Source organism: Gymnodraco acuticeps, unplaced genomic scaffold (assembly GCF_902827175.1).
Source record: "Gymnodraco acuticeps unplaced genomic scaffold, fGymAcu1.1, whole genome shotgun sequence".
NCBI classification, from domain to species: domain Eukaryota; kingdom Metazoa; phylum Chordata; class Actinopteri; order Perciformes; family Bathydraconidae; genus Gymnodraco; species Gymnodraco acuticeps.
In genome coordinates, this window is record NW_022990889.1 from 155,970 (window position 1) to 175,791 (window position 19,822).

Genomic DNA, 19,822 nt, shown 5'->3' on the forward strand with positions numbered 1-19,822 from the left:
CTGTTTCTTGTTTTATTTTGGAGATGTTTGATGTGTGTGCTTGTTTTATTGTTTTGTAGCATCTACCTTTGACAGATACATTTCTCCTTGGGGATCATAAAGAGCATCGTCCCGTTTCATCTCATCTCATCACCTCCGCTATGGCCTCCTGCAGGAGAACATTAGTAATATTAATGTTAGATTTAGATGTAGATGGGTGTGTCTACAAGTAGCCAATATTTAGATCCAGTCATACTAAACCATGAGTAAAATGAATAGGTAGGTAGGTAGGTAGGTAGGTAGGTAGGTAGGTAAGAGAAAGATAACATGTACTTTATTGATCCCAATTCTGGAACATTTGCCGTCAAAGCAGCATGTAAACAAGGCATTGAACATAATGTAAAAATGAAAGCGTAACAAATAAACCGAACAAACATCAAGTATAAACATTTCAAAAAATATATATACATATTGAAAGTGAAAGAAAGAAGACTGTCAAATATACACTACGAAGGGCCAATTACATCTAACCAAATGTAAAAGTAGAATGTTATTTACATTGAGTGTAAATCCTATCAGGTAGATTGGTAGATTGTAGGCAGGGAGGGGTGGAGATTGAATTGTTATTCATTCTATTTCCATTTCTCCAGTTCACAATAAATGGATTTGCAACAAAACATGCCACAAAAACTGAACAACAGCGCCCCTCATTGTTCGCTGTCCGTAACTGAAAACATGCGAAGCAGAGCCTGAAGAAGACAACACAGAGAGCTTCCCGGCCACCGTACAAACGCGGAAGTTGTCGAATCAATATTCAATGTTTAAATAAGCATGGAAGACGTCTGTACATAGAAATATACCAAATTACTTATTTACATTATTTACTGTCCTTCCCGTAGGTTTCAGGACTTTCGACATGGAAGATGAATGGGAAGAGGAGGTAAGAAAAATACCCCTGGAGTAACAAACCTATCGTTTACAGCTAGTGATAAACATTAGCTGCATGTGGCTATATACTGTAAATATAAAGCATGTTGCTTGAATGTTAAATTGGTAGTCACGATAGTATTTCACCCATAGTTATTGGGTTAACGTGTACATTAAAAGTGGGAGTTTTAGGGAAACACTTCCCAATATTGGTTTGGCTTTTAGCGTGTAGCCACACGCTAAATACAATAACAATGGGACTCTGAAATCATTAATTCATTTTCAGTTCACTATGTTTTTCTTCTATACTCTTTTGGATGTTTAAAAACCCAAAGCCTCTTTATTTGCAGACAGTGCTATCGCTGTGTTTATTTCCATATTATCATTTGTCTTATCATATAGGAGCAGATCGTTGTGGTGGAGCTCTCTGGTATCATCAACAATGACTTCCTGTCCAAGTGTCGGGGAACATGCAAGATACTGGTTAGTATATCGGATGCTATTGCTTTGTTATAAAGAAAGACAAGAAGCCTGGCCACCATTCATGAAATCAATATCAGTGTATGTCTCTCACTGTCACTGCAGCAGTCATTCAATATGTTTTGTCCATGTGTCCCAGGATATTGACAGTGACAAGCCCATGATGCAAGTTGGACAATATGTGTTTGCTGGGGAATATGAAGGTAAGAACACACATCGCAAAAATATGGGGGGGGGGGGGGGGGGGGGGTGTTACCTTGGTTGGTTATTGGCTAATGGTTACTCAAGCCAAAAAAATCGTTATGACATCATAAAGTGGCCAAAATCTGATCAGCTCATTTCAGACAGGTTTTTATATAAATGGATCAGGACAAAAAGAGAGCGAATCTTTATTCCTGAAACTTTCAGAATCTCTTAATACAGAGGGGAAACATATTTATATATATAAAAGACATGAAAAAGTGGATATTGCATAATAGGTGACCTTTAAGCTATAGTGGTGCTATGTATTTTTCCCAAAAATATGTTAAACAGATGTTTTACTTGCTATCCTTCGCTTTTCAAAGATGCTTTAGGAACCTGTGTGCTGTTCGAGGAGGGACCGCCAAAAGGTAAAGCAACATATTCTCAATGTCTATTGTTGTGTTTCTGGTGTTTTTTCTTCTTATTTATTTTCCTTTTTGTCAATATGCCTACACGTCTCAAGGAAAAGCAGAGAGTTGTCCAGAGCTCAAGTACATGTCCCACACCGCCAAGAAACTGATGATGCAACGAATATTCCTTGTTGAGAAGAAAGAGGGTGAAACCAGCACAGGTTAGTCAAACTGCTAAACTCACCATGGTGCAAAATCTGTTGTGTTTAATTGATTTCTTACAATACAGTTAATATTATGTGTCTTTTGTTACACACATTTGTATACTATGCTGGTTTTCAGGATTTGCTTGATCCAACAACGATAGAATGCGTCTTTAAAAAGAATTAATAACACTGTTGAAGAACTTGAATATGTGTCTGTGTGTTATTCCCATAGGAAGTGGTGATAGTGGTGTACATATGGACACATCATGTCAGTCAAATCAAGAAGAACATGCCAAGAAACATGGAAAGGCAGGAGACATTATGGAAAACACAGATTTGGAAGACTCAACAGTGGGTTGAGATATGGACTCTTTGCTGTATTATGACCTTCCTACACAAGTTAAAAAAGTTAGTGAGTATATGAGGGACGAACCAGGTGACTCAAACAGTTCGGCAATACTGTGAAGTGCAATGCAATTGTTGCCTGACAATGCTTTTCAAGAAACATGTTATACCTTTTCTTCACTAAATTTAAAAATAAGTAAGTTTAACATATGAGGGTAAACATAATATGGCTAAATGAAACCTTAAGGGATGTGAATACATTCCTTTCTTTCCACATAGGAAGGGTCTTGGAAAGAGCAGTCAGAGAAATGTCGCCCAAGAGCTGAGCTCAGCAGCAGGAAGTCCTGTCATTGTGCTTCTCTGATATCATTGAGTATTTTTTGTACTGATCATGATGAATGTTTAACCAGCAGAGGGAGATAAACCTGCATCAGCTGCAATGTTTAAGTAGAACATATGCCATGTATCCATTCAAATACCTGGGAAGAGTAAGAATATATTGTCTGACTTGTGATAAATTATGTTTTATCAGCACTGCTAGGACTTTTCATTTACGAAGTTAAAGACAGCAGAAATAAAGGCTTTTTATTTTTTTAAGTGGGTCTCATTGCGTTTTTTTTGTTCTGGATTACATTAAATTTCTACAGCAGATAATGTTGTTTGCCTTTTTGTTTCTTTAGGATAATATGAGGAAAAAGTTTTCAAGGTCTTTATGCACAACAATTTCAGAGAAGCAGTCGTTGGCAATTACATTCTTGGATCTAAGGCCTTCTCCAACAATTCATGATCCTATGCACAGTAAAGAAAAAAAAATCACATATAATAAAGTTATAAACATTTATGGTAGATTCCAAATGAAAACGTGAAATATATTAAATGTATATGCATAATCAGAGGTAATAATTACATTTAACCAGGTTCAAACAGTTTGTCAGGTTATTTATTTTTACCTGTAAGATTTGGTATGCAGATCAAAAATCAAGTGTTCCACCATGAAACATATTCTAAAAACAACACAGACAGCAGACTAATCTCTTATAAAAGTACACCCTGCTCCGTCACATCTTAAAACATTTAGAAATATGTGACGATTAAACAAACAGTTAATGAAGTATATAAAGGGTTCGTTTATATACAATCTATGGAGCTGGGCTGCTGATTTGGAGCATACCTGTCACTTACACTGTGAGTTTGTTTTATGAATGAACCAAGTTTTGTTGACTTTGAGGACGTGGCGGTTCTCGGCCAATCCAATCACCGGTGTTCCCTTGAAGTCGACCAGTGAGCGAGCGACATGGCACTCTCTTTCTCGGCTCCTGATTGGTCAGCTGGTGTTTTAGCACAGGAAGTGCATGGGTGTGTTTCCGGTAGGAGGGTCTTAAACTGCATCGACGAAGTTCCCTGAAGACACCGGTGAGTACTCTTGATGGAATTTCGTTTAAAATGCAAAAAGTTGCTGAAACGTGTCTGTCCTATCGCTAGTGTTTAGAAAGACTCAATACGGACAAGTACATAGTGTCTCATTATTGTTTATTTTTTCAGTGGAAGATTGGAAATGCAGGTCATCAGGTAAAAAAAACTAACGGTACGCTAGGCTAGCCAGTCTAATTGTTGTCAAACACCTTCAATGTTGGACGGTAACAGTCACAAACTGTTGTGACTGACCACCATAGACTGTTTATAAAGATATGTATATACAGTCTGTGCTAGTGACGCGTTTTAGAAAGGCAATGGCAGGATGTAACGTGTCAGGACGTGCAAAAGTGAGACTACAGATACTGTACACGAAAGCAGACAAGTTAGCGGTCATTAAGTTAGTGAATTAGACCAACATACACCCCCTCTCCAAACTGTAAATGTATCTGCTGTTATATTTACAGTAACGTTGCAGTCTCTTAATACACTTGTTTAGCTAGCAGGTTTCTGAATTTTTTTTTTATATGTCAACAAAAAAAGGCTAAACGCAACATTAAAAGCATCACTTTTACGGACATAGGATGTTTTATTTCAGGCCTATTGTATTTATAGCATTATTATATATTCTAAATTCAAGTTCAGTTAAATAACGCGTATATGTTTTTTATGTTTTTTTTGTAATGTGTTTATCTGATGTGTTAATGCAATATATTTGAAATCAACCTCCACAAAGTACGAAAGTACCAAACTTTGAGCAAGTAAGGGATTGCATCATCTTGAACAGATTAGCCTAGCAATTAACCTCATAGTCTAGGAATGTGCTTGCATCCACTTCTAAACTGGCATGTGTAGAGTTCAGGAGCCTAAAGTGAAAAGCCGGTATAAAAAAAATGTTTTAAAAGTGTATGACAAACCAAGATTATAGGGCTGTCCTCCTTGTATGTAATACACAATTTGTATCAGGATGCACTGTTTGAGCACAGTAATCATAGCTTTTGGTTGTTTGCTTTCGTATTACCCCTCTTCTAGACGTTTGCACATACACAGGATGGAGCTGCGACCACTTGTGATGTGCTTTGCTCTCTGTGTGGTGTATGCCACTAGCAAACCCACAGAGAAGAAGGAACGTGTTCACCCAGACGAACCCCTCAGCAACCGAGACCACGATGATAACGAAAACTTTGACTATGACCATGAAGCCTTTCTGGGACAAGAGGAGGCCAAGTCCTTTGATCAGCTCACACCAGAGGAGAGCAAGGAGAGGCTCGGGTAAGAATAGATGACAGCAAGATCTTACAAATCTGTTTCTAAATGTGTGTGAATACATGAAGACTCTTTGGTTAATACCTAGTTTGGCCTCTAGGATCAGTTAAATTCATATGAGGTGACACACCACTAAATGTCGTATGAGAGAAGCTGATGGTTTCTTTCTTTTATTTCCTACCAGCATGTTGGTTGAGCGTATAGACGAGGATAAGGATGGCTATGTGACAGCTGAGGAGATGAAGAGGTGGATCAAGCATGCCCAGAAGAAATGGATCTACGATGATGTGGATCGACAGTGGAAGAGTCATGACCTCAATAGTGATGATATGGTGTCCTGGGAAGAGTACAGGAACGCCACATATGGCTACATTCTTGGTACGGCTGCAGGAAATCTTCTTTATATACACTTGATATATCCCTGACCCGTGTACTGCTTGGACACAGACACACATTTACTTTGCCACACTTCAATATGCTAAAAAAAGTTGGTAACTCTGACTTGCAGATGATCCCGACCCCGATGAAGGCTTCAGCTACAGGCAGATGATGGATCGCGATGAGAGGAGATTCAAAATGGCTGACCAAGACCATGACCTGAAAGCAAACAAGGAGGAGTTCACAGCCTTCCTTCACCCTGAGGAGTACGACCACATGAAGGACATTGTAGTGTTGGTAAGTGACAAACACACAGGCGTGAAATAGATTGATTTCACCTTATTATGAGAATGCTTTCTGACAGTAGTCTTGCGCCACATACATGCACTGTTTCACATAAAAACAAGCACGGTTTGTGGATGCAATTCAAACAATGTAATTATTCCCTTTTACATATCGTGTTTGACTCTTACAGAAACCTACTTGGAAATTAAACTCTGATTTAATGATGTCAATAACTATGCTTCACACCCCTTTCAATGCGATGTGGTTTCCTCTTTTCTGATAGGAAACAATGGAAGACATTGACAAGAATGGAGATGGTTTAATTGATTTAGACGAGTACATAGGTGAGTTCGTAAAGCCCAATTTCATATAAGCATCATCACTGTGTACCACATGTTGTTGTTGTTAGTGGCAAACCTAGACAGATAAAGAATACAGTGTTAAAAAGTGTGAGTTTCGGAGGAACCCTTATGAAATTAGTATACACCAAATACTATAAGAACTTGTTCCAAAGAAGCATTGTATCATCATCATCATCATCATCACCATCTTTCTGTGGTGTAGGGGACATGTACAACCAGGAGGGAGACTCGACAGAACCTGAATGGGTGAAGACAGAGAGGGAACAGTTCAATGAATTCAGAGACAAAAACAAAGACGGAAAGATGGACAAGGAGGAGACCAGAGACTGGATCCTGCCCAGCGACTACGACCATGCTGACGCAGAGGCCAAGCATCTGGTCTATGAGTCGGATTCAGACAAGGTACGTACTGTGGAATTGTCCTCACATTTTTCCTCTACTCAATATTAAGGGAAAGTAGTATGAATGCGTAAAGGTGTGCCTTACATTACTTCAAAATGAGTTTGAATGATTGTACTGCAGGACTACACAATACTGAGAACATGTGTGTTAGATTTGTCTGATATCGCAATGACTATTTCAGTATTATTGAAACAAAGAAGAACAGTAAGTCTTCAAGTTTATATTGATATAAGTATGTTTGAAATTATTATTATTATTTGTTTATTTTATTATTATTATTATTATCAAGCCATCCAGTGACACTTGTCCTTCTGTCTGGGGTGTGTAATGCAGCCAACACTGACCATGTCACTTTAAGACATTTCAAATGATAATGATGACCTATTTACAGCTATTACAAAGTATGATAAATGAAAGCGATACTAGCTTTAATCTTACCACGGATTGTATTGTAGCCCTTATTATTGTGTGATTTAAGATGAGATAAGATGTCTTTTTCATAAGTCTGCATCAAGTAACGCAAGTGCGGATCATGCTGAACATAATGACAATAAGAACATCCATATATTGGGAACATTCTTTGTGTACTACTGACACAAATACAAGGCTTATCGTGATTTTTAAATCTCACTCCTTCAGGACGGACGTCTGACCAAAGCAGAAATCGTGGATAAGTACGATCTGTTTGTGGGCAGCCAGGCGACCGACTTCGGAGAGGCTCTGACTCGACATGAGGAGTTCTAAAATCCTCGGCTACCACAGACTGTGTTCATCTTACTCCTCTTACAGCAGTTTGAGTTTTTCAAACAAGATGAGCTTGTCTAATCCAAAACCACGGACAATAATTTATTTGATTGTTGAATGTGTCCCATTGTACACACACTTACACTACACATAAACAGTGTGACCTCATGCTGAGGTTTGTGTTGGTTTGGGATATTTAGCCAGCCTTTGCTCTGCTTCCACACACTACTCTTCCGTTTCTAGGTCAGGCAATGGACAAGCAGTGTTAGGTGACAATAGGTTTCTCTATTAAATGAAATTGCCATCTTTTTTTATAAAACCCTTATAGATCAAATTGTATTTTGCAGTATACACACGTTTTTTTTTTCTTGCAAGGCACTGGAATATGAAGAGCATATTTCTAGACGGTAGAATTTGTTCTACTGCTGTCTAATCATACAATCGGCCCAAACTTAATACTGTAGTTGCAGATTCACTTGTACTTTGTTTTTTCTAGTCTTTGTTGATCATAAAGTGGTAAGGCCGCTTAGGTGTTTGGAACGAGGAGTAAATATTAGATTCCAGTGACGATGAAGACTATTTGGACTAGTGCAATACAGTATTATCAGTGGGACCACGCTGTGTTTGCTATACTGGTCCCCAAAGCATCCATGTTAACACAAGCTGTGGGTCCTACAAAAGGACGCGTTGTGTGTTAGTTGAAGGAATCAATCATTTATGATTTAAGGGCTGATGGATGCTTTGTCCGCAACACTGCCTTCTTTCTTTTTCATAACCTCAATAGCGTGTGTGTGTGTGCGTGTGAATCTGTGTGTACATATATTACTTGTATTCTTGACCCTTTTTCCCAATTTGTTTGTTATGTTTTGTTGAATTCAGCTGAACTAACTATTTTGTGTGCCAATCAAAAAACTGTCCTGTTTTGTAAGTGGTATGAAAAAAAAGCCTTTCTCCCCCCCCCCCCCCCCCTACAAACACCTCCCCCTCCTAAATGTATTTGTTAAGCTTGTATTATCACCATTTATAACCACTGTTGAGAATTTGTATGGTATACTATAATGTATATGACAATGTTTTTTTTACAGGCTCACTGCAGTGGTCACCCTTTCACTAGAGACTTTACTGTAAATATGCTGTTGGTCTGCAAACTGAGCACTCTAACAATCAGGTCCAGTTTTTGTGATTGAGAAGAATGTCTCAATAAAAACAACTTCAATCGGAGCCTTTAGTCTGCTGTATTCATTTGACTTGAAGTACTTTGTCATGTGTGATTAACATGGCATTGACTATTACGAGTGATGGGGTGTTAGTCACGCTTTTATGGTAAAATAAAAACATACCAATAATAGTCAAGTTGAAAACCGTCTGTTGCATCGGAACCCTGTTCTTTCTAGCTTTATTCCTTTTAAGGAAATGCTCCGTTTCCTGCTCTCCTTCAGGCTGTTGACCTACTGTTCTCTGAGCTGTTGTTTTAGACCATTTTCCTCTTGCCATGTGTTTGAAGAGAATTATTTCCCCTCTATTCTCCCTTTTAATAAATCAAGTCTTAACTCTTTTAATTGATGACTCTCATAAAGCATCACAACATATGTAATGCTTTTGTAAACTAATGATAATCTTAACACAAGCTTTCCTATCTCTATTTCAGTTCCCTTATACTATTTATCACGAATCTTAGCCTCAAAGGTTTAAGTTTGTATTGAATGTGTGTGGATTCGATAATTGGATAAGAACACAACTCTACTGTCACGCCTTGCCTATGATAATACAGTAGGCTACTGCATAATGAATGCAGCCTCTTCCTGCCCTTTATTTTATCCCAAGCTACTTTAAAAATGTAAATGTGTCCGATAACTTGTTTTATGGCTTAACACTTGCTAAATGTCATTTCCTATCAGTCTCAGATGTGTAACTGCTATTTAGAAAATGCTATGTTAGTATTCAAAGCTATGACGGGAAACACGATATTAGACCTGCCAAACATAGCATTTTAGCATTGCCATTGGTGACATGTTAGCATTTTACACATTTAGTCCAAAGCTTTGCTGTGACTTTCCCCAGAGTATTCCTCTCTATCAGCAACTAAGGAAGCCCTGAGAGGTAAGAGAGAGTAAAATATGGTAATTTATTTTCACAACTTAAGCTTAATAGTTTTCATGATTTAATTTGTAGGGGGAAGGTTGTGCAAGGTGAAAAATATGTTTATTTCCTTCCAGTTCAGTTCAAATTCTTTAGCACTGGACTGTTGTGTGTTAGCTAGTTATACATTACTGTCCTGTCTTCTTTTGGCCAGGAACATGGATGCTTTTAGTCCTATTTTGAACAAGGCGTAGACGTGCAGCTTCTTTCGGCCAAAGTCACACGCGTAAAATGCCAAAAGTCTTTTTTCACCAGTTTATATATTTTTTTCAAGTGACTTAAATATACAAAAAATGGATCACCAGAATGTGTTTCTTGCCTCTCAAGGCCAACTTAAGCATCATATTCAAGTCACAGAGCTTAGCTCTGTTTCTATCTTGAAAGGTGGGTTTGTTATCATGTTGGGTAAACTAACTTCTCTGCTTTGGTAGGCGGGTCACATTTAGTTCATGTTTAAAGACAATAATGGAGGCATAACAAACTAGGCCTATAAGTATGAAAGGTGTTCACTATTTGACAGTTTTGAAAATATAGTAGTACTTGGAAACTGCAATAAACTTTAATCCCATAGAGAGAAGTGCAGCATTTTCATTTCATGTAGATTTACTTTTAATAAAAAAGACACACACACAATATCATTATAATTTGTAAACATTAAAAGAAAAAAAAAAATATATATATAAACTGATTACTTCTGGCTTTTTGTACTAACCTTGCAAAGTTCATATTCTATCCTTGATACTTCAATTTGCAATTTATACTGATAAGTTTGATTTAACCCTGTACTGTGCAGTCATAGTCACTCATTCCTGTCACCTAGGCTAATGTGGTTTAAATGGAACAACATTATGTGTTATAAATGTGTGTTGTTGAATGCTTATGTTTTTGTTACAGTATACATTGTGTGCACTTGTGCATTTAATTTTTCTGATGACATGTCCGCTGCCTGTGTCATCTACTTCTCCTTATCTCCTTCATTCTCTGTTGTATCCCACTTCACTCTCAATTTACAATATTATAGTGACATCACGTATTAAATGTGATAAAAACAGGATTACAACGAGCCATCACTCTTAACAGTTCTTCTTCATCTGACTCCAAATCATCATCATCATCCTCATTCTTGTGCTTGCCTCCATCCTTATTTCCAGGATTTCCGTCATCAGCCACATCCCTCGCCCCGCTGCCGCCCTGCTTCTTCCCAAAGTTTGTAAAGTGCCTCATGACCTGAGATTGAGTCCCGGCACCTGCAGCCCCTCCTGAGCGCTCTGTGAAGTCCTGTGATGTGGAGGGTTGGTCTCCCTCTGTGATTGGAGTTAAAGATGGTCGCTGTGGTGTTTCTGGAGGTGTATCAAGGGGAGAAGTATCTATAAGTACCAGCCTGGCTTTTAAAGGTGCATGCTCTGGGGTAGGTGGGGATGTCCTCATCTGCTTGGCCAGTGGCGAGGACAGTAAAGGTGAATATGGAGGCGTCTTCACACGAGGCTTGCGAAAGGGTTTGTCTATTTCTGCTGAAGCAATTTGGGTAAGACTGAATGGCACACTGGACTGAGACTGGCTGGTGAAGGAGTCAGTGGGGTCAATGCTGGTTGTTGTTTTTGTAGTTTGTGAATCAGGACAGGTGAAGGGTGGAGAGCCTGTGCTATCAGGTGTTGCAGGGCTAGGACTGATGATAGGTACATCCTCAGTGAGGTCAATGGATGTATCAGTGGGTGAGTATTCTTCAGATGGAGAAGACATTTGAGCCGTATGTGTAGGGCTCCCCTCCTCAGAGGCCGGGTGAAGTGTAGGTAAACTATAGGACCTTTGGGGTAGTGTTAAAACATTGTTGAAGATCACAGGGCTGAGCGCAGATTCAGCTGGGATGAAGCTGGTGTCGGGTGCAGCGGTCGTTCTGGGTGGAACGGGTCCTTGGCAAGACGGGAGGTCTTGGTGGGTGTAGACGCCAGGGTTGTCTGTGAAGCTGAAGGAGGGATTGCAGGTTCCGTATTCGTCATTGTTGTATGGTATTTCCTCTGTGTTTGACATGCCACTACGGTGACTTGCCTAGAAAGAAACCACAGTGGAAATGAAAACCACTTTTGTAATGCAGAAAGTAAGTGAGCGAATGATCCTGGTTTTAGTGGGACATTTGTAGATACTGCCAGGCCCTCTGACAACCAGGCAGCCTAACTTTTAATGAGTGGGAGAATCAATGACTATGTGAGTATTTTTATTTCCAGACTTATGAGGCGCCTCAGATGATGACATAAATGTATTCCTTAGAAAACATCAGTTTGGCAAGAAAACTCTCAAAGCAAGGTCTTTGTTCTGCCTGAAGCTTTTGACCACATCTTGTGGCCTTCATCTGTAAATTAGGTTAATATTTTATATTCCAAACTTAGGTCACGTCTAAACAACTATCATCTCTATGACAACTGAGAAAACTCCATCCGCTGATGAAATAGCATTAACAGTCAATAAATAACTCACCAGTTGGAACCACCGTAAGCTCTGTGGGAGAATATGCAGGAGAGAATCTTTAAGAAACTTACATTTACTGATCAACAAAAATTGGTATGTATGATTATATAGCTGAATGTTCTCACCACATTGCGGTGCTTTCCCTGGGCCACGCAGCCTCTCTCCAGCGGGTTCCTCATTCCCTTTTTCTTCTTCTTCTGCCACATCCCCAGTGTCGTTATAATTCCAATTACAGTTATGAACACCATGCTGAGAAAAAACGCCTTGCCCAGGGTGCAGCCGATCACACGGTCATCCATCAGTGGACTATGAGGGACTGCAGAGTACAGACAGACAGATGTTCAGACTGATCAGCAGTCAGCACTGAATGGCAGTGTGCAGAGTGTGTCCTTACTTGATTGTCCCTCAGATAACACCTCCACCACTACAGTAGCAAAGGTGGCGTCACCCGACTCCTGGTCTACAGCAGCTACCTGCAAAGTATGTTGAATTTTATTACATCATCACCATCTTTTTGTATGTCTTTATTTATAATTACATTTTAATGAAAAATAAGGGGTTGGGCAATTTGATGAACTGGCTTCACTGAAGGCTTCACTAATGTAATATTTAGTTTTTGCAACCAGACATGTTCATGAATATCAATTCAGGCTTATATTTGGTAAGTTTAGAGACATGCTTGTTGATTGGAATGTTTTGGTCAATTAATTTATAAAACATTTTTTTACATTACCGCTGATTAATTTACAAAACAGTGTTTTAATTTATTTCCAACCTTGCAGTTCCAATTAAGCTGAAACAGTGAAAAATTATTTAAGTGCAATCTTTGTTAATTGGCTTTCTTATTGCATTTGAATAATTATATTAAACAAACACACTAATTAACAGGTATGTTGTCATGCATGCTAAAAATGAATTATCACTTCTGGGTTGTTACATTTTCATACCAGCGCTTGTGGTTAGCCTAATTATGGACTCACTATCTCAATAAGCTTTCATGCACATTAGACGGCTTATCCAAACACTTATCTATTTAGAGAAAAAAAGGATGTGAAATGTTAGCCAACAAAATGTAAAGTTCAACAGTCAAATTGTTGGAGGCCTAAATCTAAAGACCCCCGTTATCGTCTCTGAGGCTCACCTTTACAAAGTGTTTCTGTTTTGGTTTGAGCTGATTGGTCCTGGCGATCAAAAGACCCTCGTGTGTGATTTGGAAGATGTCTGTGTGATTGGATGTAGGACTGATGGTGAAGTGGATCTTGGGATTGAAACCCTGTCAATTTGTGAGGAGAAAGGAACTGATGGGTGACATCATAAATCAAATACATCATGCATGCATATGTCCCGTGTGTGGAGTAAAGTGGAATATGTACATTGTTAAAGTCTTTATCTTGCACGTGTAACATCAGTGCTTTGCTGCCGTAGGTGTTGACCAGAGAGGCAGGGCTCTTTGTCGCAGTTACAAAGCCTTTATATTCAGCCATGTCAAACTCTGGATGAAACTGGTTCACTGCCAAAATTCGGACCAAAGCTGTAGCGACAGAATACTTCCTGGGGTCATCGTCCTGGTATGCCTGGGACAAGACAAAGAGACAGAAGAAAAACAGAGCAGTGAGACTGTTACTGGGAGTAAGAAAGTGTTATTGCAGAGTGGATGTCTTACCATGAACACTGAGTATGTGAGTCTTACCATGACCTGTAGATGCAGCTCTGGAGTTGTGAGTCTGTCTTTAACCCCCCGCATCAGTTTAACCTCCCCCGTATCTCTGTCCATCAGGAAACGGCCATCATCGTCTCCTAGCATGAACACAACCAGAGTTACAGATGTACACATGTACGCAGATTTTAAATATGAACTTGCATTGGTGTGTGTGTGGTACTTGAGAGAATAACATAGCTAAGTGGAGAGCTGAGTCCTCTGTCTCCATCCACTGCATGAATGAGACCAGGAGAGAAGTCCAACACCACGTCCTGCAACGTAACACACATGTATGGGTCTTAATCATAGACTGTATATATAAAGGTCTTAATGCTTGGTTGAAGATTCTTAATGAAAACACAACCACTACATATCTAATGGTAGCATCTGTGTGAAGTTTAGCAGGATGAAGGCAGTGGTTATTTTATGAACATCATAAATGCACAATCTTGTTTAACATTGTGATATGTGTGTGGTGTGATTCAGGAATGGTTAAGCAACAGACCTCTTCCCCCTCTGTGACATTGACTGTGTACACAGGGCTGGTGCAGATGCGACTGGTCTCATCCTGGAAGAGCAGCCTGCAGGGCAGGAACTCTGGGTATTGGTCATCTCCATCCTGGACGATGATGGTTAATGTGGTGCTGGTGTTGAAGTGCTCAGCAGTGTCCATTTCCTGAGAAAAGTCAACAGTTCTTACATTGGAAGGATTATAGAAGCATAGGAATAGATTTCATTTGTAGATACTTTTACTTTTACTCTGAAGTGTAGATAGCTTACGGAGGCATGGATTGTAACAGTCAGCTGGGTTTTGGTCTCATAGTCAAGAGATTTAGACAGAATAACCTCTCCGCTGTTGGGGAGGTCAATCTTGAAGTACTCTGCATCAGGCTGCAAAATATATACACAAAATCACATAACAATGGTGCTTTCTCTCGTGGTGTTTTTTTCTTTGTGATTTAGAGTGTGAAAGGTAAAAGAGTATAACTCACTGATGCCTGGTCAATAGAGTAAATGATCTTGTCATTATCTGCATCAGAGGCCTTAACGGTAAACACCACAGTATTCACTGGAGTCAACTGGAAAACACACAGAGAAACATCTTAGCACTTTCATTTAGTATGTTTAGTGTGTGCATGCATGGGTTTGTAAACATGCCATACCTCACTGATAGTAAGAGACGTGACAGTGTCCTCTGTGAACTCAGGGGTATTATCATTTTCATTGAGGATCTCCACCACGATCCTGTACACACTCTATAACAACAACACAACTTAGAGGTTTGAATGTTGGTTCACTGAAAAGTTATGGGTAACATGAAGGGGACAAGCGTACCTGAAGTGTGTCGTCCTCATAACAGGACAACTCAGCCATTAAGACAGGACCCTGAGCCTGAGAGATGAGAGACACAAAAAGGACCCTTATTTTATGTTAGCAAACATTCCAACACAAACAGAACATGTTTTTTATTTGTGTCCATTCTCATGATTGCCTAGTCTTTACTTGTTTTGTTTTTGACCTCAATTTGAACAACTTAATAGAAAGTGTAGAAAAATACAGTATAAGAACTATAAGGCTATAAAGAAGAAGAAATCAAAAATCTTATAATTTCTCAAATAATTTATGGAGACATGTCTGGAGGGATGAGTTGGTGCTCTTGTACAAATTGTGTTCAATAAGACAATTCTACAAATAGACCCTCTTTGTGACTAAAAGCCAAGTTCGGCCTGCTTGATGAAGATGCAGTGTTGAAACTCTGAGCTGACCTGGATGTTTTTTAGAATAAATCATGTATTTACAAGGATGCAGAAGTAGATCAATTGAAAGACTCTAAGAGAGTGAGATTACTAATCTGGTTGACCCTTTAACAGCTGACGTGATGTAAGTCTACTGGCTCTAAGGAGGGTGCTGGTAAGAGAGATTGTGTTCCTTCCAAGGACACGGCTGTAAGGGTCAATGATAGTCTGCTCTAAACTTAGATATAACTTACCCCAGTCTACCCTGACTTAGTAAAATAGAATTATACACATACAATTTGTAATGTTTGCATTTTATTCATGGTTTCTCTATTATAAGTAAGCTCAGATCATTGTATAAGGGGGCATTTCCAAACTCAGTTACCTCTCGGTCAAGGACCTTCTCTTCCGATGTGTTTAGCCGGATGCTTGTCTCATCCAAGAAGAACCAATCAGCATCATTTCCCTCTAGGCTCCAGTGAACCCCCTCCACTGTGCTCTCATCCATGAGCTCAGCAACAACATCTCCCCAATGGCTGTTTTCTGGGATTTTTGTGAAGACATCTTGACCATCCAAACATCCACCCCACCCTGACATTCCTATGCCAATGAAAACACACGCAGAGTGTAAGACACCAATTCATTCTGGCTATGATAGGAACCAATGTGACGTGGCTGTACCTGTGGCTGTGTGCAGACACAGGAGGACCAGCAGTGAGTGGACTAGAGCCTTGGCCTGAACAAAACTCCATTTCAGTTCATTGAGGGCCATTACTGGGCTGATTCAGGCCTCAGAGACCAGTTCTTTCTGAGTGGAGAGAGAACACGGTTTCCTCTTGTATATTAAGGAATATAATTAGGTTAAAACTTTCACTTAATTTACAAATACAAGCGTACACACTCTCGCTTTGTCCCATAATTCCCTCAAATCCCTTTAAAGTGGGTTCGTGCGTGACTTTCCCCAGGCTACGAGAGCCGACTAGCAGAGTGCTAGGCCACTTTTACAGCCCTGTTTCTCTTCATGTTTTTCCTGACCTAACAATAAATGAGATGAGTAAAAATTAAACCTTGGCAGTATACGTTTTTTTTACAGATATCTGTTTAAAAACTTGCCATGCTTTCTTCACCACAGAATTCAACCTAAAGTTTAATTTCAAGCAAATTCAACATGTAATTAATGTCTATCATGCTTTTGTGAGTCCCGGGGTGCACTGGCTTGTTTGTGTATTTAGGTGTTTCAATAGGGTTGAGTGGGTGAGGGGGGCTTACCAGGGTTTTGGGGCCACATCCTATTGTAAAAACAACACAGATGTGAGGTAAATAAACTCAGCTGTCAAGGGTATGAACAAATAATACCTCTGCTGACTGACCTGTTGTTGTCAAATCCTCTGCAGCTTGTCTTTGATTCTCCATATCCTCCTGACATATGATGAAAGCAGCGTCACTGTTTCCCAAAGCCCAGAAAAGCCACTGAACCACTCAAAAACACAAGCTGAGGCTTCTAGACAACAGATTCAACAAAAGACAACACCAGCCACCCACACAAACTGATCCCCCCCACACACATTAGAAAGCAAACAGCACCTTATGGTGTGTTATCTTGGATCAAAGTCAGCTCAGAGACTAAAACCTGAGGGCGGGGCTTATCTAGTCAGGGAATAAGACTGAGCCAATCATTTTAGGAGATGGCTAGAACCTGATGGTGAGGTCAGAGACCGGTGTCAGAAGAAAATGTAAGAGCTTTGTCTGGGACAAAAACACTTGACCTTCATAAGCAGTTTGTTGTACAATGTAAATGTTAAAGCAGTCATATTGTCCAGTGAACTGTAGGTCAAGCTATAGTTGTTGTGAGCAAACCAGGAAATGTTATTTTGTTGAGTAAAGTAGGACTTGGTTGCTTGTATCACACTTTAATTTGATATGTACAGCTCAGTGAATGTTATAGGTTAGAACTTGTTTAAAGTGTACGTACTTTGGCTACACAGCTTTCGCCTGTTGGATTTGTTCAATTAGCGGCACGTACCAACTAATGGGAAGTGACAAGGGATTACCTATAAAACATCGCCTGTTCACTCTCTAAAGATTAACCCACATCCTTTTTCCAACATGTCCAAGCATGTGGAGTAGGCAGAGACACACTGACTCACACTTAATTGTGTGTGTCTGCACATATCTTCAGGGCTGCTGCGATGAAAGATGGCTTTCGTCTGGCTCCAGAAATGTTTTGGTTAGTGCAGGCTTGTAAGTGTTGTCCATTGTCAGAGAAAAACTAAGGAGGGGGGCAGAGATGTAAAGTTTGCCTTAGGGAAACATTGAACACTGCAGTCTGTGTTTCTGACAGTGAGTGCAGCGGATAAGCACTTCTCAGATCATATTTTTAGGCTTGTAGTATTTCACAGTGTTCACATATTATCAACAGTAGCAGGGTGGATTCAAAAAGATGAACAGACTTGTTGATTTGTGCTGTTGTGATTAGACATGGCCACTGGATGTCAGCAGAGATATGATTAAAAGGGTGATGGGAGATGTTTGATCGATGATAGTTGGCTTTTTGCAACTGCATTATCTGAAATGGCATCATTCTTTGATGAGGATAGTTAATTCTACTGAATGGAGACTATCACATGAAGTGTAACTCAAACACTACACTTCATTGGAAATAGTTGTATCACACATATCTCTCACATGTCATGCATATTGTATGAAGCAAACCGTTGTCTCATGCATTTTGTGTTTATTGCATGTAGTCATGTGAGTAAATATGAAGATACTTCATTATGGCAAGGTTTGCATGACCATTCAAATATATAAATAACATTACATTACATTGCATTTAGCTGACGCTTTTATCCAAAGCGACTTACAATAAGTACATTCGACCAGGAAGACACAACCTTGAAGAAAACAGAATCATATAAGTACATCAGGTTTCATAGAGCCAAACATTTCAAATTGTATTAGTATATAAGTGCTCTGTTAGCAGTTTGTTAGTAATTCTATCGCTCGAAGTGGAGTCGAAAGAGATGAGTTTTCAGTCTCCCCGGAGATGTGTAAGCTTTCTGCTGTCCTGATGTCAATGGGGAGCTCATTCTACCATTTTGGAGCCAGGATAGCAAACCAACGTGTTTTTGGTGATGGGAACTTGGGTCCCCCTCGCAGTGAGGGTGCAGTGAGTCGTTTGGCTGATGCAGAGCGGAGTGCACGTGCTGGGGTGTACGGTTTAACCATGTCCTGGACAAATGAATGCATTAACTACTCAGACACTACAATAAAAGCAATATTAGCAATGAGTGTTGCCCAATTAATATAAAACAAAGTAAATTCAGTATGCAGTAAATTAAGACTCAGACTTATGACTCTTTATAGGAAATGTTTGACCATCAGACAGTTCACCATTTTCCTTTATCGATTAAAAATGACTCTTTGGACATTAGTGAAGGAAGATGAATCTAAAACTATGACTATACCTTTTATCTTGGTGGTAAATTGTAAATTTTAAAATGGTAAAAAGTGGTTTAACTGACCTGCACATTGACCCTTTGTAGTCCGAATGTAACACAAACCTGCCTTTTCCACACAAGTGGAAGGCTTACTGGCTACAAAGTAGGTTAGAGAGTAACACTTTGTTTTAGTTTGTTGAGTTCTTCTTAGAGTCATTACTGAATGATAAACATTTTACCCTGAAGTACCTTCTTTAGGAAGCTTGATTATACACTAAAGATTCAATCCTTTTACAAAAATCTGCTGCAAGTTCCTCCTGCTTTATCATTGTCTTCAATCAGCGCTCTCCGCCTGAGACTTCAATGCCATCCAGAAGGTTTGAGTTTATGTTGAAAACTAAAGCAAGCAAAGAGACCATGTCCTGTGGGAAAACTTCCTAATTGTGATTATTACAGTCTAACTGGCATGAGTCACGTATGTGGTTTAGATTGGTATGTTGGCAGAGGGTGGGAAGAACTTAGTTAAAATTGTGTTTTTTAAATATGGGTGTCTTTAAACCTGGATCTCCTTCAACAGATATAATCTCAATATGTATGGAAAACAATCTGGAGTGATGAGGGACTCGAGTCTGCGGCATTCATTAGGAAACACCTGGATGTCCTATCATCACATCTAAAATACTACAACAAGACAGAGGGACACATGTCTGTCTTTGTGTGCATCATCTATTCTAGCTATATTGCCTCTGATCGTGCAGTCCAAAAGAAGCCCTGAAATAATAAACACAGCAGAAAAGAAGGACAACAACATAAGGGAAAGGGAGGGGGGGCACAGTGGGACGAACACTGGGACCATTTCCAAAGCAGTGAAACATGACTACTTGTGTTTCCCCCGCCCTCTCTCTTTCTTTCTCTATCTATGCATGCACGCACGCACGCACGCACGCACGCACACACACACACAC

The 19,822-nt window shown here is 39.6% G+C and overlaps 4 protein-coding genes across 8 annotated transcripts; 2 read left to right on the top strand and 2 right to left on the bottom strand.

Annotated features, from left to right (window-relative positions):
- The first annotated feature begins 741 nt into the window (after window positions 1-741).
- On the top strand, window positions 742-3,127 carry gtf3c6 (general transcription factor IIIC, polypeptide 6, alpha). The gene is made up of 6 exons (XM_034233665.1): window positions 742-919; window positions 1,309-1,389; window positions 1,526-1,589; window positions 1,953-1,997; window positions 2,093-2,200; window positions 2,418-3,127. Exons 1-6 carry the CDS (start codon window positions 896-898, stop codon window positions 2,543-2,545), a joined length of 450 nt encoding a protein of 149 aa, XP_034089556.1. The 5' UTR covers window positions 742-895; the 3' UTR covers window positions 2,546-3,127.
- A 625-nt stretch (window positions 3,128-3,752) lies between these two features.
- Window positions 3,753-8,601, top strand: calub (calumenin b). 3 transcript variants are annotated; one of them, XM_034233640.1, is made up of 8 exons: window positions 3,853-3,943; window positions 4,073-4,099; window positions 4,976-5,215; window positions 5,394-5,587; window positions 5,718-5,884; window positions 6,156-6,216; window positions 6,437-6,636; window positions 7,276-8,601. In XM_034233640.1, the coding sequence occupies exons 2-8, from the start codon at window positions 4,086-4,088 to the stop codon at window positions 7,378-7,380; spliced, it is 981 nt and encodes a 326-aa protein (XP_034089531.1). In that variant the 5' UTR covers window positions 3,853-3,943; window positions 4,073-4,085; the 3' UTR covers window positions 7,381-8,601. The 3 variants fall into 3 exon arrangements, with proteins under 3 accessions (XP_034089532.1, XP_034089531.1, XP_034089533.1); XM_034233642.1 differs by having other exon boundaries at window positions 3,914-3,943; window positions 4,073-4,115; window positions 7,276-7,380; XM_034233641.1 differs by lacking the exon at window positions 4,073-4,099 and having other exon boundaries at window positions 3,753-3,943; window positions 7,276-7,380.
- A 1,352-nt stretch (window positions 8,602-9,953) lies between these two features.
- LOC117557694 lies at window positions 9,954-13,816 on the bottom strand. The gene is made up of 7 exons (XM_034233639.1): window positions 13,673-13,816; window positions 13,356-13,556; window positions 13,124-13,255; window positions 12,377-12,455; window positions 12,108-12,298; window positions 11,992-12,012; window positions 9,954-11,565 (listed from the first exon to the last, which is right to left on the bottom strand). The coding sequence occupies exons 1-7, from the start codon at window positions 13,814-13,816 to the stop codon at window positions 10,546-10,548; spliced, it is 1,788 nt and encodes a 595-aa protein (XP_034089530.1). The 3' UTR covers window positions 9,954-10,545.
- Window positions 13,757-17,973, bottom strand: LOC117557696 (protocadherin-15-like). Of its 3 annotated transcripts, XM_034233645.1 has the most exons (10): window positions 16,788-17,973; window positions 16,687-16,706; window positions 16,099-16,225; window positions 15,803-16,017; window positions 15,017-15,073; window positions 14,845-14,937; window positions 14,674-14,760; window positions 14,462-14,572; window positions 14,187-14,357; window positions 13,757-13,953 (listed from the first exon to the last, which is right to left on the bottom strand). In XM_034233645.1, the coding sequence occupies exons 3-10, from the start codon at window positions 16,187-16,189 to the stop codon at window positions 13,828-13,830; spliced, it is 951 nt and encodes a 316-aa protein (XP_034089536.1). In that variant the 5' UTR covers window positions 16,190-16,225; window positions 16,687-16,706; window positions 16,788-17,973; the 3' UTR covers window positions 13,757-13,827. The 3 variants fall into 3 exon arrangements, with proteins under 3 accessions (XP_034089536.1, XP_034089534.1, XP_034089535.1); XM_034233643.1 differs by lacking the exon at window positions 16,687-16,706; XM_034233644.1 differs by lacking the exon at window positions 16,687-16,706 and having other exon boundaries at window positions 16,774-17,973.
- Window positions 17,974-19,822: the final 1,849 nt, after the last annotated feature.